The sequence below is a fragment of the Vidua chalybeata genome, chromosome 11 (genome assembly GCF_026979565.1).
Source record: "Vidua chalybeata isolate OUT-0048 chromosome 11, bVidCha1 merged haplotype, whole genome shotgun sequence".
Classification (NCBI taxonomy): Eukaryota; Metazoa; Chordata; class Aves; order Passeriformes; family Viduidae; genus Vidua; species Vidua chalybeata.
Genome location: NC_071540.1, coordinates 2,057,391 through 2,072,813, shown reverse-complemented (window position 1 = coordinate 2,072,813; position 15,423 = coordinate 2,057,391). Strand labels below are relative to the sequence as shown.

General features: G+C 48.3%; 1 protein-coding gene across 2 annotated transcripts in view; it reads right to left on the bottom strand.

Annotated features, from left to right (window-relative positions):
- The window catches only part of WTIP (WT1 interacting protein), an 85,900-nt gene that overhangs the window by 25,516 nt on the left and 44,961 nt on the right, over positions 1–15,423 (bottom strand). For both annotated transcript variants that reach the window (XM_053953190.1, XM_053953191.1), the window contains exon 3: positions 94–161. In XM_053953190.1, coding sequence (XP_053809165.1) covers positions 94–161 — 68 coding nt within the window. The remainder of the gene's footprint in view (positions 1–93; positions 162–15,423) is intronic.

The window sequence follows — 15,423 nt, the reverse complement described above, 5'->3', positions numbered from 1 at the left end:
GCATCATCAGCTGTCTCTCAAAGCAACAAGCCAACATAAAAGAACAATTTGCTTTAGAAAGAATAAAAAAAAAATGCCTGAAATCTTACTTACTAGGAAGTCTTCTTCACAGTACACCTTGCCATTGACATTGTAGAATGCTTTTCCTCGTAGTCTTCTCCCTGTTGAAACACAGGACCATCAGAATTTTGTTCTTCACCCCCAAACCCAGTTGTTCAGAATGCAAAGTGAAAAGCACACCCCCTGTACCTGTCTGTGGGGTCTGTTCCTGGCCCCTCTCTTCCCTGGAGGGCCCATCCAGAGCCAGGGCTGAGGGTCAGGCTCTTGGCTCTATCTGGCCTTACCAAATCAGGTACCAAACCTTGCATTAGGTACCTACTAAATGTTACCTTTAAGTGCAGGTTATGGAACGCAGCTGATAACAATTCCTGAAAAACTTGCAATCTAAACTCAAAATTGATTTTGGGGAAAAGGCTCCTTTGCAAATTGAGACAATTTTCTTGGCAGGTAAAATCCCAGCAGGCTCACATCCACTGCAATCAACAACAGCAGCATTTGTCTCCAAAGGAGACAAATAAAGGATACTGCATATGGATGTTCCTACCACCCTCAAAAATATTAATAATCAATGCCACAGCACTTCCCTGCGACACTAAAGCAGTACAAGGCACACATGATGGAGGGAAGGGCAGTAAAATCACACAGAAAACAAGAGATTTTGTATTCAAGTTTTGACATTTGCCATCTCATTAGCTCACGTGGAACTCGACTGACAAAGCCTGTGATAGTCATTAACTGATGGCTCCCTTTGACTGACAAAGCCTGTGACAGTCATTAACTGATGGCTCCCTTTACAGTGAAGAAATGCACAGCAGACTCCAGAGAGTCCCAGCAGAAAGGATTCAAACCAGGAATTCAAGAACTATCAAGCACAATCAGTTTGTAGATACAGCAGATTAGAGCTGTCTTGCACCAGAGCTGCTCTGTTGAAAGCAGTGCTGCTTCACCAGTGTAAAACCAGAGAGGGAGAAGGGAAACCACACTCATCCCAACTCACCTCACTCCCACTCTGCCTGGGTCCCACCGGCCAAAGCTCCCAGGTGTGAGGGAGCTCTCAGCAGCCCTTTGCAGCCCCAGATGGACAGCAGCTGCCTTGGGCTGAGCCAGCAGTGACACCGGGCAGGGGAGAGGGCAAGAGGAATTCACAGGTCAACAGATCCCAGGTCACTGCCAGAGCTTCACTCCATGCAATCAGCCTGGATGTCTCCTGCAGCTCCACCAGGAACATCACCCATCTCTGTGGAGGGTTTGACGCCCAGGGCCGGCAAGCTGAGCCAGCTCGGAGGGGCAGGAGTGCTCTCCATGGTTTCCATAAACAGTGTTGAGGAAAATATGATTTTCAATGTTTGAAAGTGCCTTTTACACGTTGCCACTGTGACGTGATCCTGGGAAACAGTGTGTGGCACAAAGGAGTTGGGATCTGGGCTGATGCTTTTGGGAAATCACATGCTGCATGCGGTTGTCTGGTGGTTTTACTGTCGTGGCTGAGGGAAATGCTTCTTTTGTGTGCACATTCTTGGGCTGTGGATCTCAGGGGCTGCTGTCTCCATACTGCTGGAAGGTGGAGTCAGCTCTTGTTTGTCTTTCCAGCTGGCTTTGGTAGGGACCAGGACCCTGGTGACATGGGCAACATGCTCATCCCCTCTGAGAGTCTTAGGTAAAACTGGGCCATCCCTGAACAAGGCACAGGGCTGGGACAGCAAACAGGGGACCTTGGGGCCTCTCTCAACTGATGCAGGAGCAACCACATCTTGATCTTCCCTCCTGCTTGTCAAAGCTGTTTTTAAACCTCTCTAGGGAAAGGTAAAGTACATGGAACGAAAGGAAAAAAGGAAAGAGGCCAGAATGACTTTGTAAAGGACATGCTGTCTCTGTCAGATCCAGGCTTGGCACACAACTTGTGCTTAGCTGGTGGAGATGAAGTGTCCACACAGAATAGGGACCTGCCTTGGATGTGCTGGTGCAGCTCTTCCCCGTGCTCACCCGGAGCTGGGTGTTTGCTGCAGGGGAAGGAGCGCTGCCCATCACCCCAGCACACACCCACCGTGCCGAGGAAGCAGCAGAGCTCAGCTGGGACAAATCCCAGCGCCGGCTGCTGGAGGATCTCTGCACGAGAGCAACGTGCCACTGCAGAGGCACCAGCATCTCCCAAGGCACTGCAGAAGGGGCAGGAGGACCCCGACATCCCACTCTGTAGCTCAGCCTGCCAGTGCTGAGGTTCATAGGAACGGCACAAATTCTGGTCCTGTTCTTTCCTTGGCACAGCATGGAGCCAGCGGGGTCAGCGCTTTCCTGGACTGCGATGGAGTGGGAAGCCTCTGAACCAAGGCAACAGGGCAAAGCCAGTGTTCTGGAAGGCCTCTCGGACACATCAGGTGTCAGCTGCACTTGGCAGCTGCCTGCCCTGTACCTGGCCCCACTGTGAGTGTCCCCATTAGCCCTGCACTGGTGGGATCCCTGTCCCCAGCCTGCCCTGCCAGCCCCCCCTGCCCAGCACCCAGAGCTGCCCTCCCTGCCCTACACCTGCCACCTCTGCACCACACTGCACTCCCAGCACAACACCTTTCAAAACTGAGGGAAAATACCATTCCCCCCATTTTTCAGCTGAAAAAAACCAAAACATCTATTAGGGAACTGACTTGCCTAAACTCATAAAGTAGCCAAGCAGCTTGCTCACATGATAATGACTATTACTAACAAAGATTAATAAGATTGACAGGCCTTTTACCTTAGAAGAGTTTCATTCAGGGACTGTACAACAATTATCTCATAAACAAGAAACAGCAAGTTATCACTCAAACAACCATTGATGCCTATATTGACTTCTACATTCTGCATTTTAGAAATAAAGGCAAAAATGTACATTCCACTGCCCTCCAGAAGGGTTGACTAAATGACAGCACTGAACATGGTCAAACACCACCCTTGGAGTGCCTGGGCAAACAGCAATCAGGAGGGAAGTGCAGGCAATTGCAGCCAGGGAGTCAGGAATCCCGAGGAGAGGCAGTGCTGGTGCCCCCAGCCCCAGGGCAGCAGGGTGCCTGCAACACCTTGATATTGGGATGTTGGGATGTCTGCCCTGAGCTCCAGCTGCTGGACAAGAAGGCTTCAGCTCTCAAGGTCCTGGAGCAACTCGGGGACCTGCACAGCACCAGCCTGTTCTGTGTAGCTGTAATCTGTTACTGTCAATTAGGCAGAAATTGTGAGTTAAACCCCCCCGATGTTCCTTTAGCCAGCTGAGCCGAGCACCTGGCCAGCCAGGGAAGGTAACATCACCCTGCCCACTGGCACACAGGCCCTGCTGCTTGGCTTTCCTTTGAATGACTGCGTCTAGCCAAGCCTGGTTACTATTTGCTTTCATAATATTGAAACAAAAAAAGTCAAGAGTTTCTGACAAAACTTGATGCAACTTGCTGACGGCTCATTATAATAACAATGGGCAGCCTAGCGCAGAGTTCACGAGTGTGGGGTTTCACAAACCCCGCACTTGGTCGCTCCTCCTGCTGGATTCCCACCTTGGCGTGCCTGCCCTGTCAGACCAGTTTGCAGCAGCAGCGGGGAAGCAGCAGAACAGGGAAGCACAGGGGGAGCCACCCGGCTGTGGGCAGGCTCCTGACACCAGCAGCCACTTTTGGGGGGAAGCCCCTTCTCCCCCGGGTGCTCTTCAGCCGTGTTTTCCCACAGAAAACAAAGCTTCTGCACTGCCAGTGACAAACAAGTGACTTCCATTTCCTGACACCCCCACCTTGCACCAGGCTAAGGGAGTTCCACCACCTCGGGTGGGAGGCAGAGACCTCACAAACACTCCAGCAAACACCAGATAATCTAGCAGATAATTAAATGAAAGCTAGAAATGACTCTATCCCAAGGACTGATCACAACTGGTGATTTCAACCAACATGACGAACATCCAAAAGAATGCAGGTTTGTGGAACTCTTAAAAAAAATTAAAGCAGAACCATCTCTAAGTGTTTAACAGTGGTTTGGACATTTAACCAGTTTATAAGTCTCTGTTATTTAAATGTATCAATTACTTCTTGCATAATTTTTATTTCCTACATGTCATAAACTAAAAGGAAGGAATGGGAGAGCTGCTCCTTTATCAAAGGAACAACTCAAAGACAGCTTGCAAAAGGAGAAATGACCCCCAGTTGACACAGGCTGTCCACGAGTATTCTCCCCAGTCTCCACAACGCTTTGCTGGGTGGTGAAAACACACCAGCCAGGAAGCCAAGACAGAGTAAAAACTTTTTTCCAATGCTGTCTCAAATGCTGCTCCAGGACCCCGTGGAACAAAATGTGAATGAGCCCAGGTTTTACAGTCTTGGGGACACGGCCTGAAAGAGCACTGGAAGTGTCCTGCCCCCTCCCCTCTAGCCTGGAAAGCATCTTTGAGCCCTCCCTGCCGCTGCTGGCCGTGAATATTTGCCTGTGGGGAGGTCAGTTTATCAATCACAGCCTTCAGTGGAAGATCTCCTGTCTCACACAGGATGGATGCAACCGGATCAGGGGCTGACACCCCCCTCGCTGCTGTAAGACAGAGATAGGAATGTTTCACTGTCACAGCAGGGTTATTAGACCTAATTACTGTTTGCAGCATGCTTTGAAGTTGAAAAGTGCCAAGCATTATTATAATATTTGAAGTACTTTGATGATTGAAAACACACAACCCTTTGGTAATCATGATTTAGTAGTACTGTAGAGTAAGCAAGTTCATGTGAGAAGCCTGCATTGTCTCCATGCCTGATGCTACTCAAACACAAACAGCTCCCCTCTGACATCATGGGAATGCTGCAGCCCCAGCCCTGCCTCCCAGATAATGCCTGGTGCATCCCAGAGATTAGCAGCGTGCTGAAAAACCCACAGCAGAGCACCCCCTCATCACCAGGATCCCTCTCGTGGTATTCTCAACAGCGATGTGCCTCTTTTAACCTCACGTGGGAAAGTCTCAGTGTTAGAGGGGACAAAGAGTGAAGTGACTAATAATGTCCTGTTATTTCTAATGTCACAGCTGTGTGGAACAAGGACGCTATTTTAGCCACAAAATGTAATTAAACCTTCCCATAGGGAGTGCAATCCAAGAGTTCAGTTGTAGGTATCACTGCTGAAGATAGGAAATTCGTTAAAGCAGAGCTAATTAACAGTCTGAATAGCCCAAGTTAACACTGTGGAATATCACTTCAGAGGCTGCCATTCCTGTTGGCTGGGGACACGGCTGTGCAGCACAGAGGAGGTGCAGGCAGGGAGGGGTGCAGGACCAGGCAGGGTGGCTGTCCCTGCCCTGCACAGCACCAGGGCCCTGCCAGAGCCTCCAGCACGGCCATGCCCTGTTCCTGCTGGCCAAGGGGCATCCAGGAGCTCCTGACTTGTCTCATAGCAGCAAGACAGATTCACAGCATCCTTCTTTAAAAGCTCTTTCTGGAGGGGAAAAAAAATATCTCACATTGCTTCTCTCCTTGAGATTCTTCCTCCTTCCTATTTAATGAACTGTCAGTGCTAAGGCTGATGGGGACACGCAGCGAGATCTCTGCTCTGGGAGCTCTGGTCCATGACTTGCCCAGCTTCCTGAGCGTGGCAGCCCGAGCTCTTCATGCCTGGCTGACCAAAGAACTGTGCCTCTTTTAGTTAGCAATATTAAACATGGACCTAATTGCTTGTTAACTGCTTCAGACACCATCTCTGCAGTGACTGATGTGACACCAGCACCAGGACTTGTCTCATCCCAGCACCCTGAGTGACAGTCTCCCAAAGCCTTCAGACTACAGTGATGTGTAAACACACACACAAAGGATTAAAGCACAACATTTGCTCAAATATTTCCCAGATACCTTGATGGTGAAGGAAAATTCCAGTGTATTGCCTAAAGCCCCGTGCAAGTGGAATTAGACACAAGGTGGCTCGAGCTGAACAAATGCTTCTGCCTGCCCACTGCCCACCCTGCCACACTCTCCATCACTGCTCAGGGAAATGTAAACTTTTACCAGGCCAAACCCGGCTTTTGTTTTACAAAACACCCTGGCTCTTGGTCTGGGGCTGCTTGGATTCTGAGCTGGTCTGTGGTGCACCCATGGGCTGCCCACACTCCCAAAGGCACTTTTCCAGCCCAGGGTCCTGCCAAAGGTCCTGCCCACAGCAGCATCACAATGGGAACCACTGCCCACCAACCTCTGGCACACGCTGCAGCTTCTCTTGGCATGCAAGCAGGGACGATCCCTCTCACCTGTGTGACACCACCTGATGACTGAGGAACTGGGATACACAGAACTCAAAAGCTGAAGGGCAAGTGAAACCTCCAGAACCCAAACCAGTTCTCCACAAACCTCTAGGTTGGACAGCTACTATTTCTGAACAGTGGAAGCTAAATTTTAAGTCACCAGATGAGTCCAGGAGCTGAAACTTCAAGAGAAATACCAAGTTTTACAAAACCAATAAATAATTGAAAACATTAAGTAATAACAAGCCACCCCTGCTACCTCCTCTGCCCAGACACCTCTGGTTGAAACAGGAGCAGAATTTCACCCAGGAGAGTTGTTTCCTTTTAAGCAGTAGAGGACGTTTGCCTGCCTAGGAATTGAAGATGTGCCAAAAGAAAACAAAAGCTTCTAATTCTTTTTCTTTATTTGTTACCATTCCTCCTTTACTCAAATGTGAGTTTGGGCCTGCAGTTCCCCATCCCTCCCTCTGGCTTACACTGCCTCTCTGCACAGAGGTTTCTTTCCACAGGGTTTCTGCCACTCCACCCATCGCGAGCGGGGCAATCCGTGGCTGCTTGAGCCTCTCAATTACAGTTAATTAAATTTTTCTCCTCGGTCTCCTACAGTGGACTCACACAAAGCCACGAAGCACAAGGTCTCTGTGCCAGGGTCCTGTGATGAAGCTGCCACCACAGTCAGGGTGCCAGGAGGGGACTGAGCTCCAGCCCAGCCCCTGGGCTTGGAGAAATTTCCATCCCCCACTGCCATGGCCCCCTCCCCTCCTCCTAATGCTCAGGCTTTGTGAAAGAAGGGGTGAATTTCTAGGGTTTTCAGGGGGTTTAAGATAGGGGAAGAAAAAAATCAATGCCAAATTCCTTTGAATGGAAGATACTGCATGTTGGCAGAAGCCACTTTTCACAGACTCCAGCCGTTTGAAATCTGAAACACTAAAAAGTGGCTACTGTGGATGTGCTGTATTCTTTTCAAAGCAATCTGGCACACAGTTTTGCTCCCCTATTCCAGGACCCAATCCTGCATTCCTTTCACGCTCAGACTCCCATTGACTTTAAGGAATGCAGGATTGGATCATAAATGTGTGCTTTACTCACACAATAGCTCCTCATGGTTACGATCTATTGAGAAAGGCACACTTTAAAAACCATTTGGAATTGCAGGCTCATCCACCAGGCCAGAATGCCTGTAAAGATCTCCCATTATTTCAGGAAAAATGCTCAGTGTCTGGACTGCACACACACACACACTCACACGTTTTCCCGGTTTCAAGCTGCAGGCACAGCTTAGCTTGAGATGCATCAAAATATTTTGAGCACTGACCTGATAGCTCCTAAAGAAACCGCGTGTAATTTTAGGTTTTAAAAAAAAGCAAAACTCTAGGGAAAGAAAAAAAAAAAAGCCACCAAAAGCAAACGTGTAAGCAGCTGAATCTTAAGGTCGGTTTTTCAGAGAACTTTTGTAAAAGCCTCTAAAGACCTGCACTGGCTAAGACAAAACAGAGCCTTGCACTGCTATTTTTGAGGATGCTGTATATTGAGTTACAAGGCTATTACGATGCAAATCTCAAATGTACAAGCTTTTTACTCGGCCATAAACACAAAACAGTATACATTGTCCTTTCAGAAGAAAAGGTTTGCTGCTAAAATAGCAGAAGCCCTACGTAAATAACCAACATTCTTTCTGCCTGAGGTCACTGACTTGGCCTATTCAATTCCAGGCTAGTCTGGGATTTGACAATCTAAGCAGGGGAGAGGCCCTTTCCTTTTTTTCAAAAGAATGCTGGGATTTTATTTGAAATTTAAACTCTTGCAAACAAAAGGTGGCATCGTATGTTGGAGGCCTATGAAGGTGGAGTACAGGATGTGTATTGTTTTCTCCCTTTACATAGGTTCTTTCAGGAAAGAGTATTCAGAGTCTGTGAACAAATTCTAATAAAATATTATCATCAGGTAGGCAGACATAGCAAGATATGAACAAACACTTTAAAGAGATTAGGAGATTCGATTTCAAGTAATTTTGATGTGGAAAAAGCATAAAAAATTGTTTAAAACTATAGTTTAAATTATAATTTTAAATAAATGATTTTCAAATTAATAATTGGAAACCATTCTCCAGTTTAAGTTCCTATACTAATTCATATTTGTACACCAAAACTGAGCTTTTCAGTGTGAATTAACCATGGCTACAAAGTCAGCATTCATTCTCACTCTCCATCTCCTGGCTCTGCCCCGGGGAGGCAGATGGTAGTTAACTATTTTTCCTCCCAGTTACCGGTGCCCAGCTCTTCCTTGGACTCTCAGAAAGCACACTCTGGTGTAATACAATGATCATCTCCCTCCTGGGCTGTTCCCCAGGCTCTGTGCTGTGCCACCTCTCCCGGCGGGAGCAGCCTGCGCCTCTGGCTGGCCGCAGGGCTGCCCAGCTGTGCTGCAGGCCCGACAAAAACACAGCACTCCAGCATCCTGACATGTCTGCAGCCCGAGGTAAAGTCCAGACTCTCCTCAGCTTTACCTCAACCTGCCACCGTGTCAAAGTGAAAAACTTCAGTATCTTCCCTGGGATTTTGGCCCGTGGCAGCCGTGGCATGGAAGGGAACACCTCTGTACCCGCGGGGTGCTGCTCTGCTGCATCCAAGTCCTGAATCCTGCACTGCACACCTCCCCTGCTGCATCCTGCACTGCATCCTGCACTGCACACCTCCTCTGCTGCATCCTGCACTGCACACCTCCACTGCTGCATCCTGCACTGCATCCTGCACTGCACACCTCCTCTGCTGCATCCTGCACTGCATCCTGCACTGCACACCTCCTCTGCTGCATCCAACCCCTGCATCCTGCACTGCACACCTCCTCTGCTGCATCCTGCACTGCATCCTGCACTGCACACCTCCTCTGCTGCGTCCTGCACTGCACACCTCCATGGGACTCAGCCCACCACAGCCCCCAGCAGGTGCTGAGGACACGGAGGGCACATTTCTGAGGTATGGAGGGCACATTTCTGAACTGTGCAGGGCACATTTCTGCCCCAACCTCGCTGCATGCCTCCAGCAGGATTATGTAGATAGATAGCTAATATCTTTTGTTACCTTGCTGGAAAACCCCACCTTTCTTGGCAGGGTATCCATAATCTCCATGCCATGTTTACTCTAGTGTGGAATTCTCTCTTCCTTTCTATCTCCTCCTACTCTTCAGCCAGGTTATTTAACGGAAAGGTTGCTTAAAGCTGCAGGGACAAGAAGCTCTCTGACCTCTGACACTCTGGCAAGGCGTTCCTGTGCAGACTGTATTATAAACTTAGCAGATACTTTCAAGCTTCCATATAATTTGCTAAAGTTTAAATTGGCAGATGTTTCCTTTCTCTCCCACTTACATATTTATTCTATCCCATACCACCCATCAATTTCAGGGTTAACACATAAATTACTTCCACAGAGCTCTAACAGAAGAACTTATGCTGAAAAAGGGTTTGCAAAAACATAACCCAAGTATATATTTAAAATCAGAAATACAACTACCTGCATTGATCTAACAGCTACTTTGGGTCTATATATTAACATATGTCTTAAAATATCTTAACAAGCCAGCAAGTGGCAACACAAGAAAATGTAAAATAAAGCTCCAAGTGTACTTCAATTTAATGTTTTTTTCCTGCAGGGCTGGGTTTACAAATACAAAAAAAACCCCACCAAACCATGAGAGGCCTCCCAACACTCAACAAGCTGGGAGGGCAGGGGGTATAGCTCTTCCCCCAAGGTAGCTTCCACTGTGGGAAGCTTTCACCATTCCATCACAGCCTCTTGTTCATTATCAGCAAAGAATTCCAAATTTCCAGCTGCTGCCTGTAAGCCAGGACTTAAAAGAGTACTTGTGCTATCACACTATCCCAGGGTCCAAGTGCCAGCCCATTCTATGGCAGAGTAAATCCATCCCCAAGGTGCAGCCCACTCCAGCCCAAGCCCCCCAGGCAGGACACAGCCTCCCAGCAGCCTGGCTGGCCCCTGCCCGTGTGCCATGGGGGTGGCTCTCATTCAGCCTCCAGCAAGAACCACCACGATGACAGCAACAAGGACTCATCTATCCTGGCATCCTGGCTCCAGATCTGACCAAGAGTGGAAGTTCATTGGAAAGGAGCACTACAAATAGGGCTCACACAGCTGCAGTGTTCCCAAGAAAAACCTCTGAGCCTCCAGCAGCCAGCACTTAAGGCCTTCCTGCACCACAGGTTGCATCATAACTATTATGTTTAATAGCCTCACTGGACCAATTCTTCTCAAATTTGTCTAATTTCTCTATGAGATCATTTATATTTTTGGCCTCAACGCCGTCCCTATGGCAGAGTCCCACAATTTCATGTGCATTGTATGAAATGTTCCCTTGTTTTGAACCCCTGCTGATCTCAAGCTCCTGTAGCATCCTAAAAACACAGCAGCCTCTGCAGTCATCACCACCAGACTAAAGAACTCTGTAAGTCAAGGTCTGAAACTTCAGCTGCACCTGGGTATGAATGGGATGCACATCTCCAGCACAACTGGTGTTTTTATCTGGCAGCATTCTGAGACTCCTCTCAGGTCTTCCTTGTACAACACAGGTGTGGGGATACAAAATGGAACAGAGTACCTGAATCAAAGTTCTCAGCGTGTGATCTCCCTGAGGGAAACAGGACCAACCTCCCGAGTTCTGCACTGCCCCAAGCTCCTGAGCAGTCTTTGTGAGGGCTGAGCTGCTGAGAAACACAACAGGAGGCAATTCCTATGGAAATACATCCAAAAGAAGATGCTATTGTATCCCAATAAGACTAAAGGAAGAAAAGAAGGAAGAAGAAAAAAAAAAAAAAGTTTGGTCTTCAGTGTCATGTGGATATCCAGAGCAGGGCAAGAACCCACTGGAGGCTCCACCTGACAACCAGCAAACGCTGGGTAAGGTTGTTGGACTGAGGGTACTGCAGGCCCCTCACCATTGCTACCAGGCTCTTTCCTGCAAGTCTTTATTCTCCATTCAAGTTCAGCTTCAAGTAGAAGTCCCAGCTCAGCCAGACTCTGAAGCAGATGAAGAGAAATCTGAACAAGAGCTGGAAAAGCAGGCAGGTTGCTGAATGTCATCTTGGCATGGAGTGAGCTGCAGCATCACCTCTCCCAGCATACAAAACAGTATGTTGAACAAAAGGACTGGACACAGCCCAGTCCTGTGGCAACATGCAGGAGAGCCTCAAGGGAGATGAGCAATTTCCCTAAACTCTCTCCTGCGTTGTCCCACAACAACAAGAATGGATTTGCAGAGTTCATGCTGCCTCGTGGTAGCAGCGTGTGAGTCAGCAGCCAGTGTGAGCAGCATCAAAGGGCGCTGCCGCTGCCCCTCCACAGCCGGCAGGGCCGGTGTTGAGTCATGTCCAGAGAGTGCTCGGCAGCCAGCACCAACGGCACCCCATGCTGCTGAAATCAAGCTCACAGTGCACAAGTCTCCTTCCCTTGAGATAAATCTTTGCAATAAAGCAAGATTCTTAAGAGCCACAGTGCCTAGAAATGACATCTCGAGAAACGGCTGTAACCCTTTTCTGCATGGGACAATGGAAGAATTGTCAGGGAGTGGTCCTTGGGTCCAGAAGCACTAAGAAAACTTAGAGAGGATAGTACACAGTGAAAAAAAAAAAAAAAGTTCAGAATGACAAATTATGAAAGCATCTGCTAGTTTTGAAGGACATTCTTTGGGTTTCGATTATTTAGCTGTAAATTTGAAAGACCTGCAGAGAGAATAACACTCCTTTTGCCCATACTGGTGAACAATTACACCGATGTTAATAATGTTACTTCAGATTTATCCTGGGTAACTTGGAACAAAACCTCACTAGGGCCTTAGATATGTTTTAGACAATATTCCAGTATTCTTTGCTGTAAACAAAACAAAACTGATCACATTAGTACTAAAACCACAAGCAGTTCCCAAGCCAGAGGGCTGAATAGGTACAGCTCCTGACAGTACACTCACTTCTTTTGGCACTCAGGTACAATAAGGATATTGTTCCTTTAATGCTTAGCTTTCCTTTTAAGAAGTATGTGAGATTTCAGCCAATTCTCCACAACGTTTAGTTCAGGATGAATGTACTTAACTCAGGATTCAGCTGGAAAGAGCCCAAGTAGATGCAATCAATTTTCTGCTAAATCCACTTCCTTCCTCTCTTCTCTACCCAGCATGAGACATCAGCTCTCCACTAGAGCCACTGGTGACTAAGACACTGCAAACCTCTGCCTTCAGCCATGCTCCTATCAAAGCTGGTTACTCCTGATTTTCCCTGGTTTTTGGGTTTTGCATATCCTGTTCACTTGCCCAATATTTGGGCTAGGGGGAAAAGGCTCTAGAGGCAAATATGAAGAAGCAGCTATACAGCAAACCACAAACATCAAATGTTCCCGTGACCCCAAAGTGAATCACTTGCAACTGCACAGGACCAGCTGCAGAACTGCACTGATAAAGGACTTTACCCTTTGTGCAAATTTTGAAACCTCCTTGAGGTTTTAATGTGCAGATACTATATGATCTGCTAGCTTCTGTGCTGCCATCTCTGTATGGGAGCCAAATTATCTTCACCACCATCACCCAAACCCCACAGGACTTCAGAGGGAGCAGCCACGGGCCCCTCTCCATGAACCAGCCTCACGCAGCAGGGCCCGAAACAGCACACTGTAACAACAGGGATGATTTGCTACTTGAATCTAAACAGGGTAATAAAAAATAACATCCCTTCAAAAACAAGGCTTAGAAAACATGATCTCTGGCTCTCACCTACATATTTTCTTAAGAGATTAAGTAGATGATTTCCAGCCTTATTTTCCCAAGTGCATACATTCTGCTTTGTTAAATAACTCAGCAGAACAAGTTCTGGTGGCTGTGTGTTCTTTAGGCTTTCTTCCCCTAGTCCAAGGGACTTCCCCTAGTGCTCTTCTACCAGTAAAAGATGTTTGCACATGCCTTCCAATACATGTACATGTATACATTTATAAATTATTTACATCCACATGTGAAATATTTTCTTCCTGCACCCTAAAGGATCATCTTGAACACTTGTCTGGGGAGCCTGCACCCTGCTTTGGAGACTGCTGCTCTAGAGACCACTGCACTGTTAATACTGATTCAGCAAATTGTTTCCATGGGTCTGAATTTACACTGCCGTGGTTCCTAAGGTCAGTAATCCACTGACTCACTCAATAAAGTTATTTGCATTACTTCCAGGAAAAATTTTGCAGGCAGTACAGTTGGAAGAGTGACAGTGCAGAGTACCCAGGCAGACAGGGGAGTTGTGTGACTGAGGTCCTGTGACTATATCTAATTTAATGTCAGGACATAGCACAGCACACTTGTGTTTTAGAGCACACCGACAGACAACTGCTGAGATGTAACAGTGAGTAATCAAAAATGACTGCTAAAAGACTGCTTTTAAATATGCATTAAATTAGACACCTTTCACTCTGCACAGGCACAGCTAAAAGAGCTGGAAGGTATTGGTGCCTGTGTGCTGGCACAGAGTCACCACACCAGCAGAGCCAGCCCTGCTGGCTGGACTCAGAGCCACTGCTGATGCTAAGTTCTTCCTACAGCAGATACTTTCAAAGTGTCTCTCCTCCAATTCCCTGTTTGCTTCTTGCCTGGCTCATCATTCACTTTTACTACCACAGTGCATGTTCACAGGTGTTTGGTAAACAAATATTTAATGCTGCAAGGTAGTACCTTTCTTTTAGGTAAGAAAACCTAACCAGCTTGAGGGCTGGTGGAGAGGAGGAGAAAGCACCAAGCCTATGGGAGCATCCCGAGCAGGAAGCACTGCTGGAAGCCACGGTGGCTGCCTGCCTGCCTGGCCCAGGCTGGGCTGCAGGAGCCGGGGGTGGCAGGGCCAGGGCTGAGGGAGCAGCAGGGATGGATGGCAGGGCCAGGGCTGGGGCAGAGCCACAGCCAAGAAGCAGTAACAGCACATAAGGAGGTGCACGGGGCCCCAAACAGGAACAGGAAGGAACACAGGTTTGTGCACCCATAAAAGGAGCCTGTGGAGACAATAAGAACAGGACAGTGCTCAAAGCAGCGAGGGACCCCGTCACCAGCGCTGCTGTGCCACCGGCCCCCCACAGCATGAACGGGTAGAGGAGAGGGAGGGTCTCCATCAGACTTGAAACCTGGTCCTCCAGGCCTGCCCCCAACACCACAAGGCAGAAGGCACTCATGGGGGATTTTGGGAATGGCTTTACAGGGCCCCAGTTACTTCAGAAGCAATGGAGTTTACCCTGGGGTTTTTAAATTCCATTGCAGAGGCCACGATGGTCGACAGCCTCCCAGGCACCCTCCTGCCCCAAAGTGCCTCTCCCAAACAGCACGAGGCGACTGGAGCACTTGAAAAACCACTGGGCAGAGGATGCTTCGAGAGGATGAGCAACAGGTCCTGCCCCACAGGCTGCCAGGCCTCTCCAAGCATGTCACACACAAGCACAAAAACACGCTGAAGCTACATCTTCACCTGTCACTTAGCTTTGTGGGACACACGAGAGAGACTGAGATGCTCTTTGCCACTTCAGTGTAAAGGATGGGTTATTCATCGCCCAGGAATAGCCATTTTGTGGGTGAAATGCTAAAGCCCCATAGCACCCACCACCCCAAAACAATGGTAGGATGTTACTCTGGCCCATGACCACAGGACACAACCTGTTCTTAAGTCCCCGGTGTCTGTGAGAAAGGGACTGAGAGGCCCAAGTGTCCAGCAAACACTCAACACCATTTCCAGAAGAACCTCAACATCATTCCCTCCTCACTCCTTGCATGCCCTGAGCCTGCAGGGATGTTTGGGACAGGTGAGGAACACAGAACCACACCTGAAGTTATTACACTTCTGCTCTCTCCACTGCTTGAAGAAAGTAGTCCTCGTTCATTTGAAGCCAGGAGAGCAGGCAAACACTCACAAGAGGATGGGTCAGCAAGAAGGGGCTGTTTAGGGACAGCCCAGCACTCATTTCCAGCCCAGCACCAAGAGCACAGCACACGATCTCCACTCCATCAGACACCGGTCCTGGGAACTGCCAGAGGGAGCCACTGATCCCTATAAAGGGAGGAGCACTGGATAAGGATGGAGTGGATGCTGACCAGTGGTGAGGCCATGGCAGGGACTGCTTCAGCCCTCC